The 16,312-nt window shown below is 49.4% G+C and overlaps 1 protein-coding gene across 1 annotated transcript; it reads right to left on the reverse strand.

Annotated features, from left to right (window-relative positions):
* Positions 1–5,461: 5,461 nt before the first annotated feature.
* LOC120680594 (myb-related protein MYBAS2-like) lies at positions 5,462–8,127 on the reverse strand. The gene is made up of 3 exons (XM_039962092.1): positions 7,777–8,127; positions 6,564–6,693; positions 5,462–6,406 (listed from the first exon to the last, which is right to left on the reverse strand). The coding sequence occupies exons 1-3, from the start codon at positions 7,919–7,921 to the stop codon at positions 5,833–5,835; spliced, it is 849 nt and encodes a 282-aa protein (XP_039818026.1). The 5' UTR covers positions 7,922–8,127; the 3' UTR covers positions 5,462–5,832.
* Positions 8,128–16,312: the final 8,185 nt, after the last annotated feature.

The raw sequence follows: 16,312 nt of genomic DNA on the forward strand, positions 1-16,312 counted from the left end.
GTTGGGTCGCTCACCATTTGAGGCTCTCTACGGTCATGCTCCTCGCCACTTCGGATTGAGTGCGGCATCTGCTTGCACCACTCCTGACCTCTCCGTCTGGCTACAAGAAAGGGAAGTTATGCACGGCCTGCTGCGCCAACACTTGTCCCGCGCTCAGGACCGCATGAAACGCCAAGCTGACAAGGGCCGTTCGGAACGGGAATTCCAAGTGGGTGACCGAGTCTTCCTCAAGCTCCAACCCTATGTCCAATCCTCACTGGCGCCACGAGCACATCAGAAGCTTGCCTTCAAATTTTTTGGGCCCTACTCGATCCTGCAGCGCATCGGGAAGGTGGCTTACAGGTTGGATCTCCCTGCTTCGGCTACCATTCACCCTGTTTTCCATGTGTTCACAGCTGAAACAGGCAGTTGGCGATCAAGTTGTTTCTTCTTCCCTCCCTGACGAACAAGCAGCGTTCTCCATTCCGGAACGTGTTCTCCAGCGCCGCGTCTCCGCTGGTGATCACCCCGTGCTCCAAGGCTTGATCAAGTGGTCAGGGATGCCGGCGTCTCTCGCCACATGGGAGGATTTGGAAGCCCTACGTCAGCGTTTCCCACTGGCTCCGACTTGGGGACAAGTCGGCTCTCAAGAAGAGGGGGGTGTCAGCAGCTCCGGCCCACAGGAGACCGGCCCAAGAACCAGGCGGCCCAATAGCAAGGTGACCGGCCCAGAATGGGTACACTAGGCTAGTATATGTACTGAGAGATGAGGAGAGAATGGACAGAAATTGATGTAACAAACTAAACCCTATTCCTCTATCAATCCGACCTCCACCGCCACGACATTCTTGCTGCCTTCCCGAACTCCAGTTCTTCTCCTCCTCCCCGCTACCCTTCTCGATCCCTAACAGTTTCATGGAGCGCGCGAGGCTGGTTTCCGAGGCGTCTGAGGAGCCAAGGCAAGGCATGATCGGAGTAGGGGCTGAGCCGAGGCCGAAGCGACTGCGTCCGCCGCCATGGCTCCATCGGTCAGGGACTCTCGTCATCTGGAGTTCTGAACTCCGCAAGCAAAAGGTATCCCGGACGGACAAGATCAGGTTTTTTTTTAGAAGGGACAAGATCAGAACTGGCATGGCGCGCGCCAGGCAAATCTCGTTGCGGCGGTGGCATCCAAACGTGCGAATGTGCGATCCCATGAGGAGTTGAGGACCCGATGCGTATCGGTTGCCAGTTTGTCATGCGACCGTGCGCCGAGATGGTTTTCTTTTTTTTGTCAGCGTAGCCGGGTGCACGAGAGAGGAAAACTATGTCCAACATATAAGGAATTAGGTGGCTTTTTCATTAAGAAGAAAAAGACGCCCGAATTGGAGTTGAGGATTCAAATCATGATGATTAGGTGAACAAAATGGTTAGTGAACATGCGACATACAGCGTGCCATATTTCAGCTTGTGATGGGCGTTGGCTGGGCGGATGGCCGTTGCACAGGCCCAGATTGTGACAGTTATCACACAAGGATACTGTAGCTACAGTGCGAAATCAGCTACCCATTTCAGTCCAACCGAACACGCTGTTTTTTTTTTTTTTGAAAGATCACAACGTGTAATACTTGTTCCGCTGAATTCAGATTTTACACTCGCCCTTCTACGTTCAACTTGGGATCCACCACCTGACAAGAACTTCTACCTGGTCTGCACGAAACACGTCCTTCTGTTCTGGGACGTGATCGACTGCGCCCCTTCCACAAGACGATTCTTAGGAAGAATGTGCAGACCGGTCTACCCTGTGGGCCTACCTCCTTTTCTTTCCTTTCCCCCTATTTTTATTTATTTTTCCTTTTCATTTCAATCAATTTTTTTTTTCATTTTGCCACGCGTGGTCGTCTTCATCGTATTTGCTTTAAAACAGATTTAGTCATATGGATATGCATTTAACCTCTTGTTTTTTTGTCATATAATAAAGTATAAACAAAGTCTTTTTGTTTCCTTTCCCCTGCGAGGAGGCGGCGGATGGCGCTGCTCTTCCGGCAGGCCGTGACGAGCTCCCGAAGAGTGTCGCCCGTCGCCGCTGGGTTGTCGTTGTCGGTCGCCATGCCCGCCGTCCGCTGCAGCTGCGAGAGGAGGGTGTTGGACCTGAGCACGCGGCACGCCCGGGCTGAGCAACCAAGAAGAAGAACCCGCGTGAGTGCCGAAGGTGACGAGAGCATCCAATTCTTCTTCTTCCACGGAAACAGACGTATAGACTGGCTCTGCCAGGTCTGATCGCTCGTGTGCAGAAGGGATTGGAGCATTTCAAAGCTCGCTCGTGTAGAGAAGCCAGAGAATTTCGGCGAACCTGGACCGGATGGATGGACACCATCCGTGCCCCACCCATGGCGACCAGAGCTCCCGGCATCGGCGGCGGCAGAACCAGGCCTGCCGAGGCTAGCGGCTGTGACCTATCTCTAGAAGCACGCGTCGGGTCGCCGCCGCCGTCAACCTTCCCCCGCCACCAAGTGATCGGGCGAGCAGGCCCCTCTGCTTACCGCCTTCCCTGCGCCTCAGACCAGGTGAGCTTGACGATGCCACGCCTAATCTGGACCGCGGAAATACGATCGGACGGCTGCAATGCTACCCGGGGGGTGGACGGTATTTCAAATACCGTCCACCCTCGGTGTCGCATGAAACGCCGTGGCCGCTTCACGCCGCCGCTCGCCGGGGCGTCGCCGCACCCTGGCTGTCCCTGGCGACCCTCCCCATGATCCTGGAAGCTTCGTGCCGCGGGATCTTGCACGCGAGGATGGTGATCGAACAACGACTACCGCGGGGGGTCGCAGGGAAATCGAAGGCCGCCTGCTCTGCTTCATGCCGCACGCCTGCCGTGGCTGGCCGGGGGCCCGGTGCAGCGCCGCGTTCCGGCCATATCCTGCAGCTGTCTTCGTCGCCTCTTCCTCCTTATCTCTCTGCCTCGCAAATCAGACCGAAGGTGCAATGCTTCTCCGATCGAAGGTGCAAGGCACTCTGCTCACACTTGTCATCTTTCTGCCTCGCAAATCAGAGTGCATGGCCGCATTGCACGGAGCACCGTGGCTGCAGAGCTGCACCGCCCTGTTCTTGATTAGCTGGAAGATCTGTGAGACTCGTCAGGGCATTCAGGATTTGGCAGATTGCCAATTGGACCCACCCGCGCCCGCGTACGTCTTCCCTGCACACAGATTACAGAGCTCCCCCGACGGCACGCCCTGCTCGTAGGAGCCGCGCGCCCGCGCTGTGGACAGGCTCACGGCTAGCTGCTGCCGATTGCCCGACTCCACGCGCGCGGGCAGCTTCTGGTCGCCTTCCAGTTCAGGCGGCGCGTCCGGTGAGCGCGCCGCACGGCACCGGGGCAAGCACCAGGCCTCGTCGGACACCGGTGCGGCGTTTCGACGAACATGTCTGGCCGCGCTCGCACCACCCTGCCGGCCGTCATCGCCGCAGAAGCGAGCAAGCCACTGTTTCTCCCTTCTTCCGAGCCACCGACCCACCGCGGCCACCGGCAAGCTGCGCGAGCCCCTGACTTGGAAGCCGCCCCTGCGACGCGCCCAATCTTGGCCGCACACGTCCTATCGGACGGACGGTAGGTGCCCAAGGGGGTGGACGGTATATGAAATACCGTCCCCCCGATTGGTATCTCAAACACCGTCCACCTTTGGGCGTCCTCCTCCGCGGCTCGTCGGAGCGCCGCAGCACTCAGGGCCTCCCTTGCTTCCGTCCACTTCCTCGTGAGCGTCTGGGAGCCTCGCCCTCCTGCATCTAGCCGCCACCACGCTCCTGAAGGCAGAAGGGGCGACCTCGACCGAGTGCTGGGCGCCGCGCGACGCTGCGACGGCCGGCATGGCAGGCGTCTCGCACGCACAATGCTCTCTCAAGACGCTAGCAGCCGGAGATGCGCCGCCTCCAGTCCCGGCCGTCAGCAGCCGTCTGTCTGAACACCGGTGTGCTCATCCTCTCGCCATCCTCGACGCGCGTGCGCAGCCACCAGGGGCCACGCGTGTCCGCCCCTGTTGAAGACGGAGACGGCAAGACGCAGGCGCAAAGGAACATCGTGTTGTCTCCTCCTCCTCGAAGGATTGCACGGCGAGAAGGCGGAACGTCAGTGCCCTGTTTCCGTGCATCTCATGGTAGGTCGTTTCGATAGAACAAGAAGGAAAGTGATGGCACATCTTGAATTGGTGAAGCTCAGTGTACCTTCGTTCTTCACACCGAGTTGATAAATTCGTGTTCATAAAGGCCGCACCGGAATTTGTTGATCAACGCTCCCTCGAATGGTTTTATTGAACATTTAATTTGAAAATATAAGAATGATGAGACACATCTACCCCTATAAATCAACCTAACTTTTCTTTTTCTATATGTCCATCACAATAATTGTATTATAATGCATTATACTTACAATTAAGACAAGCAATATACTAGGAGAAAATATTAGCACGGATAATATACTAGTCTAGACCAATCTGTCTACCCTGTGGGCCTACCTCCTTTTCCCTTATCTTTATTTTTTCCCTTTTCACTTCCATCATTTTTTCCATTTTGCCACCTGTAGTTGTCTTCATCATATTTACTTAAAATAGATTATTCATATGGATATGCATTTAGCCTCTTTTTTTTCTAGACAAAATTTTTCGTGTGTTTGAATTACTTAATTTTTATGCAAAATTTAGCTGATGGTATTTGTTTAAGTTAACATTTTTACAAGACCCGCTTGAACGAGTTGTTTCTTTTTTTAATAAGTTTTATGTGTATGAGCTGTCTAGAAAAAAAATACAAATATAGAAAGTTTTCTCTAAAATAAATTATCCTTGTGAAAATTTTGCAAACTACTATCTTTTTAAAGGGTCTACAAACCCTTTCAAAAAACTAGAGTTTTCTTTTTCAAACGGAAAAAAACTAGAGTGTTGATCTTTGTCATCAACTCTTCATCGATCAAACGCTTCACTTTTTTTTAGATGATGAAAAGAGAAAAGGAGATGGCTGCTCTTCTAGCTGGGCCGTGTCAAATGACAGCCTTCTTTCCTGAAATGTTGACGCCTTGTGGGCTCTGTGCTATGGGCTTCAGCCGCCCACACGAACGGAACAAAAGAGGGAACTCGGACGCGTGGCCGCGGTCATACGCTCCAGAAGGCAGAAAAGACCTCCTCCACATGCAAGGTAAGCACACTGCTAAAACAGAATAATAATGCAGATACACCGACTCATTAGTGATTTTCCTAGATAACGACTGACTCATTAGTGACAACTGAAGATCATATTGTTCATTACACGTAATCAGTGGCGGATCTAGAAATGGTTGAAGAGGGGCTAATTTTTTCCTCTCTCTTACTTTCTTCTTCCTCATCCTTTCTTCTCAAAAAATTGAGGGGGGGGGGGGGGGGTTCAAGGGGGCTCCATGGTTTTTTTGGGGTTTAGGGGGGCTGGAGCCCCCTAGACCCAGTGTTGTCTCCGCCCCTGCACGTAATACACACTTTACACTCAATGCTGCATGCATGATGCGTGGTTGCAAATAATCAATATCAAATTTGGTAATTTGTCACCCTCTTATCCCCTCGGTCTTTCAGGGTATGGATCAGAGAGCTTTTGCTAATTGCTAGCTATACGTAGCGAGAGACAGAGAAAAAAAACTTGTTCTGTGTACGTTTCCCCATAAAGAAAGCGTCCGGGAGCTTTTACGTGTCATCGGCTGAGGCGCCGGCAGCTGTGCCGCTGTTGCAAAGTGGGCGTACGGTAGCGGTTGCTCCGTCCTTATCCACCAGCACCAGGCCACCACCGCTACACGACGATCACAGCTTCTCTAGCTCTGGTAGAAGGCATGCGGCAGCAGGGTTAGCAAATCTCCCTCTACCAGAACGTGCACGCCCCGGCGGCGGTGGTGACGTCGTCGACGACCACGCCGTCGTCGAGGTTCCACAGGCTGCCCCACGTGGCGCCGTCCTCCTCGCCGGATCCGTACTCGTCGCTGGCCGTGGAGCCGCAGCAGCTGCCGGTGCCGCCGCCCTGGTGAACGGCGCCGTGGAGGAGGAGGGCGCACGACATGGGGCACATGAAGTCCATGGCGTCGTGCATGATCAGGTCCTCGTGGTGGTGGTGCCCGGCGGCGGTTTCGGCTTCGGCTGCCAACGCCGGCGATGACGGCGCCGCGCACGCGTCGTCGACGACCGCGCTGCCACGGTCGTCATCATCGGCCCCGGTGCGCGCGCCGCCGCCGTCCTGGTTCTCGTCCTTGGCGACCTGCCCGGCGGCCAGCTGCAACAGCTGCTGCTGCTGGCTCTGCATCTCCTGCCGCTGCTTGAGGAACCGCGCCCTCGCGCGCTCGATGTTCTTGGACGGCTTCCCCTTCTTGAAGTGCGTCCTCCAGTAGTTCTTGATCTCGTTGTCCGTCCTGCCCGGCAGGCTGCGCGCGATCGTCGACCACCTGCTCACGATACACGTGTGGCAAGCAAAGAATTTTCAGTACATCAACACTGGCTAGGAACCTTGTTTAATTAGTTGAGGAACTTTGTTTATTTCATGTTCAGTGCACAATATCTAATAAAGTCATGGCGCCTGATCGGTGTGCTAATTTACTATACCTGTTTCCCCACAAAGCGTGGAGCTGGACTATGATGCTCTCCTCCTGGGGCGTGATCTTGCCTCGCTTCAGATCTGGTCTCAGGTAGTTAACCCACCGGAGCCTGCAGCTCTTGCCACTCCTCTTCAGACCTGCAGCACAAAAAGGCCAAAAGGAGAATGGAGGATCTCAGACAAACAGCTCCAGCCACCCATGTCCACCGACAGGTGCCGGTCAATTTACTAACTTTGAGTGGTAGCAAGTGACGGCTTTCATGATCTAAGTATCATTCTAATAACCAACTCGATCACTCGAAGGATAACACAACTTTTTTTTGAGAAAAAAAGATTTGCATGAGATAGCTGTAGTTTTCCTTGAAAATGGACTGATACGAACCCAGGTACAGTGTCGTTATGGATCGGAGATGGGCATCCAATAACAACTCGACCCTGTACTACCATTATACGCTCACTTTCACGTCACTCTTCTCATAAGACTTTTAAGTCTGCAACGTGTACGCACAGGAATATAACTGAATCGAAAGTATACGCATAAGATGCGCCCATCATATGATTATTAAGATCGCCGTAATCTGACGATCTTAATCAGACGACGGTGACGTCGTGACGATGGGTATCTTTTTACTCTATGCATCCACAGTTCCACACCACAGTTCAGATCAGTAGCCCACGGCGCATACTGTACATGTTTACAGCTAGTTGGTTGGTTCATGGAACTGGACGGAATTCCAAAAACTGGACATATAGAACTTTGTATAATTGGTTACGTTGTGCTCAGTGCTCACAGATAGATCATGCAGGCTCCCTCTTGCTAACTCGCGAGTGAGCTGAACACTCGCAGCAATAGCAGTAGCAGCAAATTGCAGGGGACAAACAGCATCGTGCATGGTGGAATCCTGGGACAGCTCTGCAAGTTGCCAGTTGAGGGTCCTGGCAAAACACAAGCTCAAAAGTACAACACCGTACACCGGTAGTACTGTGCCTGGTTGACGGCCGCCGCCGCAACTTGCTGCGAGCTCAATCATTCGCAAGTTGCAATAAGTTTAGCTGCTTTTAGCTTGTTTGTTGGTGAAAAGAGCCAGGGTTCCATTCGTACTTGGGGAACCCAAAATAAAAAACCGCACAATTGAAATCAAGTGGATCGATCACCAATAAGAAAATTAAACTAACAAAAGGGAGGAGGCGAATTTGCTCTTGAAATCGGCAGTAGCGTACCTGTGAGCTTGGAGACGGAGTTCCACCGCCCCTCGCCGTGCTGCCGGACGTGCTCGACGAGGAGCGTGTCCTCCTGGCTGGTCCACGGGCCCTTCCTCCACCCGTCCACCTCCAGCCGTCCCCAGCCCAGCGGCGCCGCCTCCATTGGTAGCTAGCTAGCGCAATACGAAAAGCTCAGCTCGCCGGGAGCTTGCTGCTGATTCTTGCCTCGAAGGGGCGCTGTTCTTAGGTGTTTCCTTGGAGATATTTGTGCGGGCAGGCCCGCGGCAGGTAGCTCGATCGTACGCTGGCCGGAGGGGCAGAGCTAGCAAAGTCTTTCCCTTTGCTCGGATTCTGCCTGTCCTGCGGCGAGTGAGGAGGAGAGGGCACGGGGCGAGTGAGCCGCTGCCGCGTATATATCGGGCACCGGCGCGGCGGGGCTCCGTTCCGCTTCCCCTGTCGCTCGCCAAAGACCCCCCGCGCGTCGCTGTCAGGGGGAATTCCATGCTCCACTAGGCACTAGCCCGGCTGTCGAGCCGGGTTTCCCCAATTGCCCCCGGCCCGGACCCGCGGTAAATTCTTGGACCTCGGCTCGGGCACGGGCGAGTTACCGCGCGCTTAATTATTTCTTGCCGCGAAAGCGCGCCCTTAGGGCCAGGTGTAAAGAGAAGTGAGGAGTAAAAGAGTGCCTTAGAATTTTAGATAGCTAGTGTGCTCTTTCGATCATTCACAAATCAAAGATGTGTACGTAGTAAAGAAAAACGGCTGTCTGATCGAGGCCTGAATGAAAAATTCTACTGTATGTATGTCAATATGTGTACCCTGTAGTATAGTATGTTGGCGCAACTCCTTAACAATTGTTAGTTTAATTTCCTTTTCTTTCTAGTTCTTGGTTCAAAACTACAAGATTCGTGCCTTAAGCACCTCAGTCGCCCTTATTCCGACTTATCTGCTTTCGACTTATTTAGATTTATTTTAGTTTATTTTCTTTCACAGAATACTATTAAGTCAGCCGAAATCAACTGGCTATTTCCACAGGCCAAACAAGCATCTACAAAACATAGAGGCATTAGCATAGTTAAACTAACATATACCCAGGTATTAGCATACAGCTTCACCTTTGCCATCTCCATCCAGCATCTTAGCTAGCTTGGCTGCCTGATCTATCCTCTGTGTCCCCTGGGCGCCAGAACCACACTACAAAATACACATCTTCCGGCCGGGCCGAGGGTTCCAGAAAGCCGACGCGTGGCTAACTGCCTCTCTGCATGCCAACAACTCAACAAGTGGTGCACTTGGATCACACCTGCATCAAGTGCGAACAAACTGACGCTCGAGCTATGATGGCAATCGTACTTGTAGCAGCGATGGCGATGGCGATCGTGGTCACGCTTTCCGACGCACAAACGGACTAAACTAATCTCTCCCAGCAGGCTAATCTGCACACGATGACACAGGCGACATGATCGACGCGCGCGCGTGCGCCGTACCTGGTCGATTCGACGATCAACATTTTGGTGAGCTGGCACGCGGTTAATTGGAACAAATAATTAATATATATAGGATGGCACATACATGTATCTGCGATCATGCATGTCCCCTTTCTTTGGTGCAAAGAAAGGGCCCTGTCCGGGACGGATCGATGTCGCTTGCTCCTGTGTCTCCGGCCGATCATCGCCTGGTCGATCTCTGCTGTGTCGCCGTCGGGGTGAAAAGGCGACAGATTAAGAGTAGCACACGACACTAGCGCAGCTCTGTCCATGTGTAGCAGAGTGGTATCTAAATACACGTACCCCTATCCATTACTCATTAGCTAGCAACTAGTGATAGTAGTGGGCATATATGTCCTGCGGCGCGCGTGCCAGAAATCCTTGGTCTCGTTTGGTTTGCAGCGTGTTAGTGAATAATGATAGTTTGACCGCTAATTACGATGTCAAACAAAGTCAGTTTACAAAACCAACTTCAGAACCCCGCGCTAGTGACCCTGAAGAATCTAACGAGGCCTTTGACCGCGCGATTAGAGGATGGTTACTGTAGCGAATCATCGATTAATTACCGTCATTAGATTCGTCGCGAAAAGTTACACCCATCCCTGAAAAAATTTTGCAAATAGACCTCATTTAGTACACCATGCATACAAGATTCTTTTTTAAGAATGGAATAGCGTGGAGAAAACAAACAACACCCTTACAGATCGAGATCATATATATCTATCGGCCGGGGATCAGCGCTGGTCAGGTCTAGTCCGTCCGTCCAGCTAGCTCGGTTGACCGGTCAAACATATCCATGGGTGATGCCGTGATGGGCCTGCCTGACGGCATAATTAATTGGCCTGATTAGCCAGATGGTAGAAACGTGATTATTTTTGATAGAGCCAGGGGCAACCTGCAGTACGTATACTGCAGCCGAGCAGGCCATAATAAGTGACAGTTTGATGACGAGCTATTGCGAACTTGGGGCGCGTTTAGTTCCCCCGGCAAAATTTTTTGGAGGTCAAATCAGCACTTTGACCGGATGTCGGAAGGACTTTTCGGACACTAATTAAAAAACTAATTTCAGAACTCACTTGGAAACCACGAGACGAATCTTTTGAGGCCTTTGATCGCGTCATTAGCACATGTGGGTTACTGTAGCACTTATGGCTAATCATGCACTAATTAGGCTTAAAAGATTCGTTTCGTCATGTACATCCAAACTGTGTAATTAGTTTTGTTATTTATTTACATTTAGTACTTCATACATGTGTTTAAAGGGGAGGTGAAAATTTTTGAGAACTAAACGCACCCTTGGTGAAAGTAAAATATTGGCGTACAGCCGTCAAATAAAGTCCCCGGCGGCGGGGCGCCAGCGCCAGTATATGTATGCCAGAGATCTACTACTGCCGGAGGGCAAGTCTGGAAGACCGCACCTAACAAGGGGAATAATCAGGCAAAACCCTTTTGGAGGCTTACCCCCTTCGAGAGACCTCCTCGTCGTGACTTCCAACAAAGAATGATGCGCTTATGCTAATTCAGCACATCATTAGATCCCCCCGAGATTTAAGTATTGGCACGGTCCCCCGCCCGCCCCTCCACGTACACGCCTCATCCCATCGCGTAGAGCCAGCCGTAGTACTAGTAGTATAGAGCGCTCCATCTTTGGCATCGATCGACGACCTCATCGCCTCGTCACCCTAGCTACTAATCACCCAACGAAAATTAGCACCAAACAATCGCATCACCCGGTGCATCAGCAAGGCTGGTTAATTAAACAACTAGTAGACGTCCTTGTTGCTGATGTGCCCGCAGTACATGGTGCGCCGCGCCGTTGGGCACGGTGTGCCCAACGCACCCCGCCAATGGCGACGCGCCACCCGCCGGCGCCCCGGGCGATCGGATGCCGCGCGGGGGCAGCGACGTCGCCCGTATAATAACGTGGCTGCTATTTCGGGCAAGCGATCGAGCACGTACGGCGCGCAGGGCCGCCGGGGGGTTATTTTATGCGGGCATCGCCGTCGCCTGGCGTGGGTGCGGCGGCTTTGGCCGCTCACGCCGGCGACAGGTGTCGCGCGCCCGCTCCCAGGACCACGCCGCCCCCCTTGTTTAGTCGCGTCGCCAACTCCGGCAGCGCATAAAGCTAAGCCCGGCGCCCGGACCACCGGGACAAGGCCAGCTCGACCGCCCCCGGCGCGCATATATATATATATATATATATATATATATATATATATATATATATATATATATATATATATATATATATATATATATATATATATATATATATATATATATATATATCATCTCCGGTTAGCTAGCTAGCTATATGTGCTAAGCCTTGCAGTACATGCTACGGCCTATTGGATCGGCGTGAGCTTGCTTTCCGTGTCTGGTTGCATGTCGTTTACTCTAGGCCGGTGCACGTAGGCGGCATCCCATTATTCGGGCCTTTGATTAGTGGTTTCCGCGGCGTGATCTGGCGGACGCCGGGGACTATGTTAATGTGCGTGCGGTGAAACGAAGCATCCGCCGCGTATATATTTCTATGCGATCGATGGGTGTGATGACGAAGCAGCATTGGTCGACAAGTCTCCCTGGCCAACTTTGCCATCCGGAAGGGTCTCGAAAAGCCCATGTTTATAAGTATACAAATCACCCCCCCCCCCCCCCCCCAAAAGCTGGGCGTATGTGTGTGTATCTGGATGGGTGGTATGTTTATACTCCAAGCAAGCAAAGCAAGCTCATCATCCATCGGTCATGCTGGATCACGGGACTCGGGAGCTAAAAGTAGAAAGCAAGATACGGCGGCCGACAACAAAGCGGCTGGCTCTCTAGCTAGTCTCTACTTAGTTGCTGCACCTGCACTAGCTAGCTCTGCGGCAAACAGTCACGACCGCCAAATGGTGCGCGAGAATTGTGGGATGCGTGTGCTAAAGTGATGGGCCGGGGGCCCCTAGGGGCACACTAAAAGGTCGCTCTCGATCGTGGCCTGCTTTATACAGCTCAAGGACAAAGCAGGTAAATTGCACTAGCGAGGAGTAACTTTGTTTGGTCATTTGGTCTCGAGATCCAACGAGCGCACGTTTCCTCACCTCCACGCTCTCGGCGCGTGCGTTGTTTTTACCCTCAGATTGTTACGTTACTAGAACAAACTTTATTTCTTTGCTTGCAAATTAAGTTGCCATTCTTATAGCTAGTACTAGTAATAATGAGGGAAAAAAAAACTATCTATGTGTCCCTGTCTACTATACTCGGTCACCGTAGTGCTATGCGTCATGTACATGTTTTCAATTGTACATATCTTATTACGTGCATGATTGCAAATAAGAACAAAATGCTTTATTATTATACCGTATATATTTATTATTATTGTACGTGTAAAGGCCACATATATGCTAACCCATATATGTCTTGTCTAATTTGTGTACTAGCCATGTATATCCACGAGGTGGATATAGAGGCTGGTATAATCCTTTATCTAATTTTTTTCTACAATTATTTGCCCCTTGCCCTTACGGTTGCACCAAAAACTCTTCACCATTCAATGAAATTGGCACTATCTTGGGCTGATTCACAAAAACAAAAAACTTGTCTTCTCGCTTACGACTGTGATCAATGTGATGTGAGGAGCAATTAATGTTTTTTCCAAGACACTGTAGAACCTTTTCCTTTTGTTTTTCAATAATAGAATAAAAGATTATTCTAACATTTACATTACATACGGTGCATATGGCTGATACTTATTGAGTCCAACAACATTTAGGGGGTGGTGTTTCTATAGAGACAGCGATCTTAAGAACCTACTGCTTGTGGAAATGATTATCAATTCTAGATGCAAGTGGAGTAGCAGTATTTAGCTGCTTCTGGAATGGTTTTTAAAGTTATGGAATTTTGTTTTTTTTTCTGTTTTTCAATAGTAGAATAGAATTTATTCCAAGCTCTACATCACATGTGCGCATGCTAAATGAACTTGGCATAAGGTCATTGAGAAAAAATACAGTAAAGATTCACTATGAGTACAGAAACAATTCCCTAGAATATCCTTGCCATCTACAATTTAGTAGATTATCTATGGTGACAATGATTCGTCTATATGCAGATACCACAAGGAAATTTTAATATTTAAATTTGTTGTTTTTCTATGTTAAAAAAATTTAGTATGTTGCGATCTTTTTATGCCCATTTTTTCTTTGTTAAGTTCCTCACATGTTTTAAATTATATGGAATCCACAATGACATTTCTAAAGCTTGGTTCAACAAAAAAAAGAAATGCAAACAATACAAACTATCAAAAGGTTCTTGCATAAATTAAATTTACGAGAAAACCATAGTCCTAGTCCACCCCTAATGCTGAGCAAATGTTCAATACACTGTTGGAGAAACGCACATTGGTACCAGCACGTTAGTGCCGGTCAAATAGGAGCCGGCACTAACGTGCATGAACCGTACAAAGCGGGTACGTTAGTGCCGGCTAGACACTCCAGCCGGCACTAACGTGCCATCCCCCAACGGTCAGCCCGTCTGCCACAATGGTCAAAATACACGTTAGTGCCGGCTGGTGATTCTAGCCGGCACTAACTTGGTCAATTGCATGTTAGTGCCGGCTGGTAAATCTAGCCGGCACTAAATGTCCACACTTAGTGCCGGCTAAATCCACTAGCCGGCACTAACTTGCCCCGTATAAGCCAGGCACTCCTTCTTCCCCAGCCCGACCATTTCATTTGGCCGAGCTCCTCCTCTCTCTCATGGCGTGTTAGAGGGGAGGTGCTGCCCATTTTCCCCCAAATTTGTGAGGATTTCACCCATCCAAGTGCACCAAAGGTTAGTAGCTTCTTCCACTCTTCTTTCACGGTGTTTATTCTTTGTTTCATGCTTTCTAGATAAAGAAAATAGTGATATTAAGGTTGAGGAAAAATGAGCATAATTTTCCAATTTATTCATTAATTTGAGTAAAATAGAATCGATTTGTTACTTTTTAGAGAAGGTTTTCTAGATAGTTTGACTATGACACATTTAGAGTAATTTTTTTGAATTATTTCACGGGGACATGTGTATATGTTATTATGCAAAATTCTAAGGATTTTAAGGATGAGGAAAAATGAGCATGATTAATTAATTTGTTCATTAATTTGAGCAAGGTAGAATTGATTTGTTGTTTTTTAGAGAATGATTACTATATAGTTTGACTATCACACATTTAGAATGAGTTTTTTTGAATTATTTCATGGTGACATGTCTATATGTTATTGTGCCAATTTATTTTGCTATTTAGTTTAAATTTACTAGATAGGTGGTCTATGACACATTTACATTTTTTTTGAATTACTTCATAGTAACCTGTTTTTAGGGATAATGAGCATGATTTTTTTTAATTTGTACAGATGGACCGGCAATGGATGCACGGAAGCCGGAGCACCTCGGCGTGGATTCAGGGTTTAGATTCTTTTCTCAAAGCGGCAATGGCAAATAGGTCGCCAAAGGGTTTAATGTGTTGTCCATGCAGTGTTTGCGAAAATAAAAAGGAATTCCGAAAAAGAGATACTCTATGGAATCACCTAGCCTTGAATGGTTTCATGAGTAACTATAGTCTTTGGACTAAGCACGGCGAAGTTGGAGTTATGATGGAAGATAATGAAGAAGATGACGATGGTGATAACAATCTTCCAGATTGGGCATGGGTTCATGAAGCAGGTGGCTTTCAAGATGAACCAATGGACGAGGGTGAAGCAAATGTTGCACAAGAGGAGCCACCTGACGAGCTAGGTCAGGCGTTACTTGATGCACAGAAAGACAGTGAGACTGTGAAGGAGGCATTAAAGTTCGAGAAGATGTTGGAGGATCACAAAAGGCCGTTGTTCCCTAATTGCAAACCGGAGCAAAAGAAGTTGGGTACCACGCTGGAGATGCTGAAATAAAAGGCAACTAATGGTGTAACCGATAAGGGATTTGGTGAGCTATTAAAGATTGTAAAGAACATACTTCCTGAGGGTAATGAACTGCCGTCAACAACATACGAAGCTAAAAAGATGGTTTGCCCTCTTGGATTGGACGTGCAGAAGATTCACGCATGTCCTAACGACTGCATCCTGTATCGCGGTGAATACGAGAACTTGGAAGCTTGTCCTGTTTGCAGCGCATTGCGGTATAAGATTAGGCGAGATGATCCAGGTGATGTTGATGGGCAGCCGGTAAAGAAGAGAGTTCCCACAAAGTTGGTGTGGTACTTCCCTATAATACCACGTCTGAAGCGCTTTTTCAAAAACAAGGATAACGCTAAGTTGATGCGGTGGCACAAAGAAGACCGTAAGGAGGATCACATGATCAGACACCCAGCAGATGGGTCCCAGTGGAGAAATCTTAACCGAGAGTATCCTCAATTTGACAACAACCCAAGAAATATAAGATTTGCTCTAAGTACTGATGGAATGAATCCGTACGGTGAGTTTGGCAGCGCTCATAGTACATGGCCTGTGACCCTATGTATGTTCAACCTTCCTCCTTGGTTGTGCCTGAAGCGTAAGTTCATCATGATGCCGGTGCTTATAGAAGGGCCAAAAGAACCTGGCAACGACATTGATGTGTTCCTGCAACCCTTGATGGATGATCTATTACTACTCTGGAAAGAAGAAGGTGTACGTGTGTGGGATGAGTATAAACAGGAGTCCTTCAACCTCCGAGCTTTGCTTTTTGTATGCATCAATGATTGGCCTGCACTTGCAAAACTTTCGGGACAGTCGAACATGGGATACATGGCCTGCACCCACTGTTATGATGAGACCGATAGCATTTATTTGAAACACTGTAAGAAGTGCGTATACATGGGCCATCGTCGATTTCTTCCAACCAATCACCCCCTAAGAACCGAAGGGAAGCATTTCAAAGGAGAGCCCGAAACTCGTCCTAAGCCTCTATTTCGTAATGGAAAGCGTGTGTTCTCGATGATCAAGGATGTGAAGGTAGTATTTGGAAAGGGTCCCGGTAGGCAACCTGTTCCCAAGGATGACCAGGGACATGTTCCAATGTGGAAGAAGAAGTCTATATTATGGAACCTACCTTATTGGCAAGTCTTACAGGTTCGC

The sequence above is a fragment of the Panicum virgatum genome, chromosome 7N, assembly GCF_016808335.1.
Source record: "Panicum virgatum strain AP13 chromosome 7N, P.virgatum_v5, whole genome shotgun sequence".
Lineage (NCBI taxonomy): Eukaryota > Viridiplantae > Streptophyta > Magnoliopsida > Poales > Poaceae > Panicum > Panicum virgatum.

What these genes read in the sequence shown, in the direction of transcription:
- LOC120680594 (XM_039962092.1), bottom strand. Translation starts at nt 7,921, where the DNA reads ATGGAGGCGGCGCCGCTGGGCTGGGGACGGCTGGAGGTGGACGGGTGG. An exon ending in CTCCGTCTCCAAGCTCACAG is followed by an intron (nt 6,694 to 7,776) that starts GTACGCTACTGC and finishes TTTGTGCTGCAG; the next exon opens with GTCTGAAGAGGAGTGGCAAG. An exon ending in CACGCTTTGTGGGGAAACAG is followed by an intron (nt 6,407 to 6,563) that starts GTATAGTAAATT and finishes TATCGTGAGCAG; the next exon opens with GTGGTCGACGATCGCGCGCA.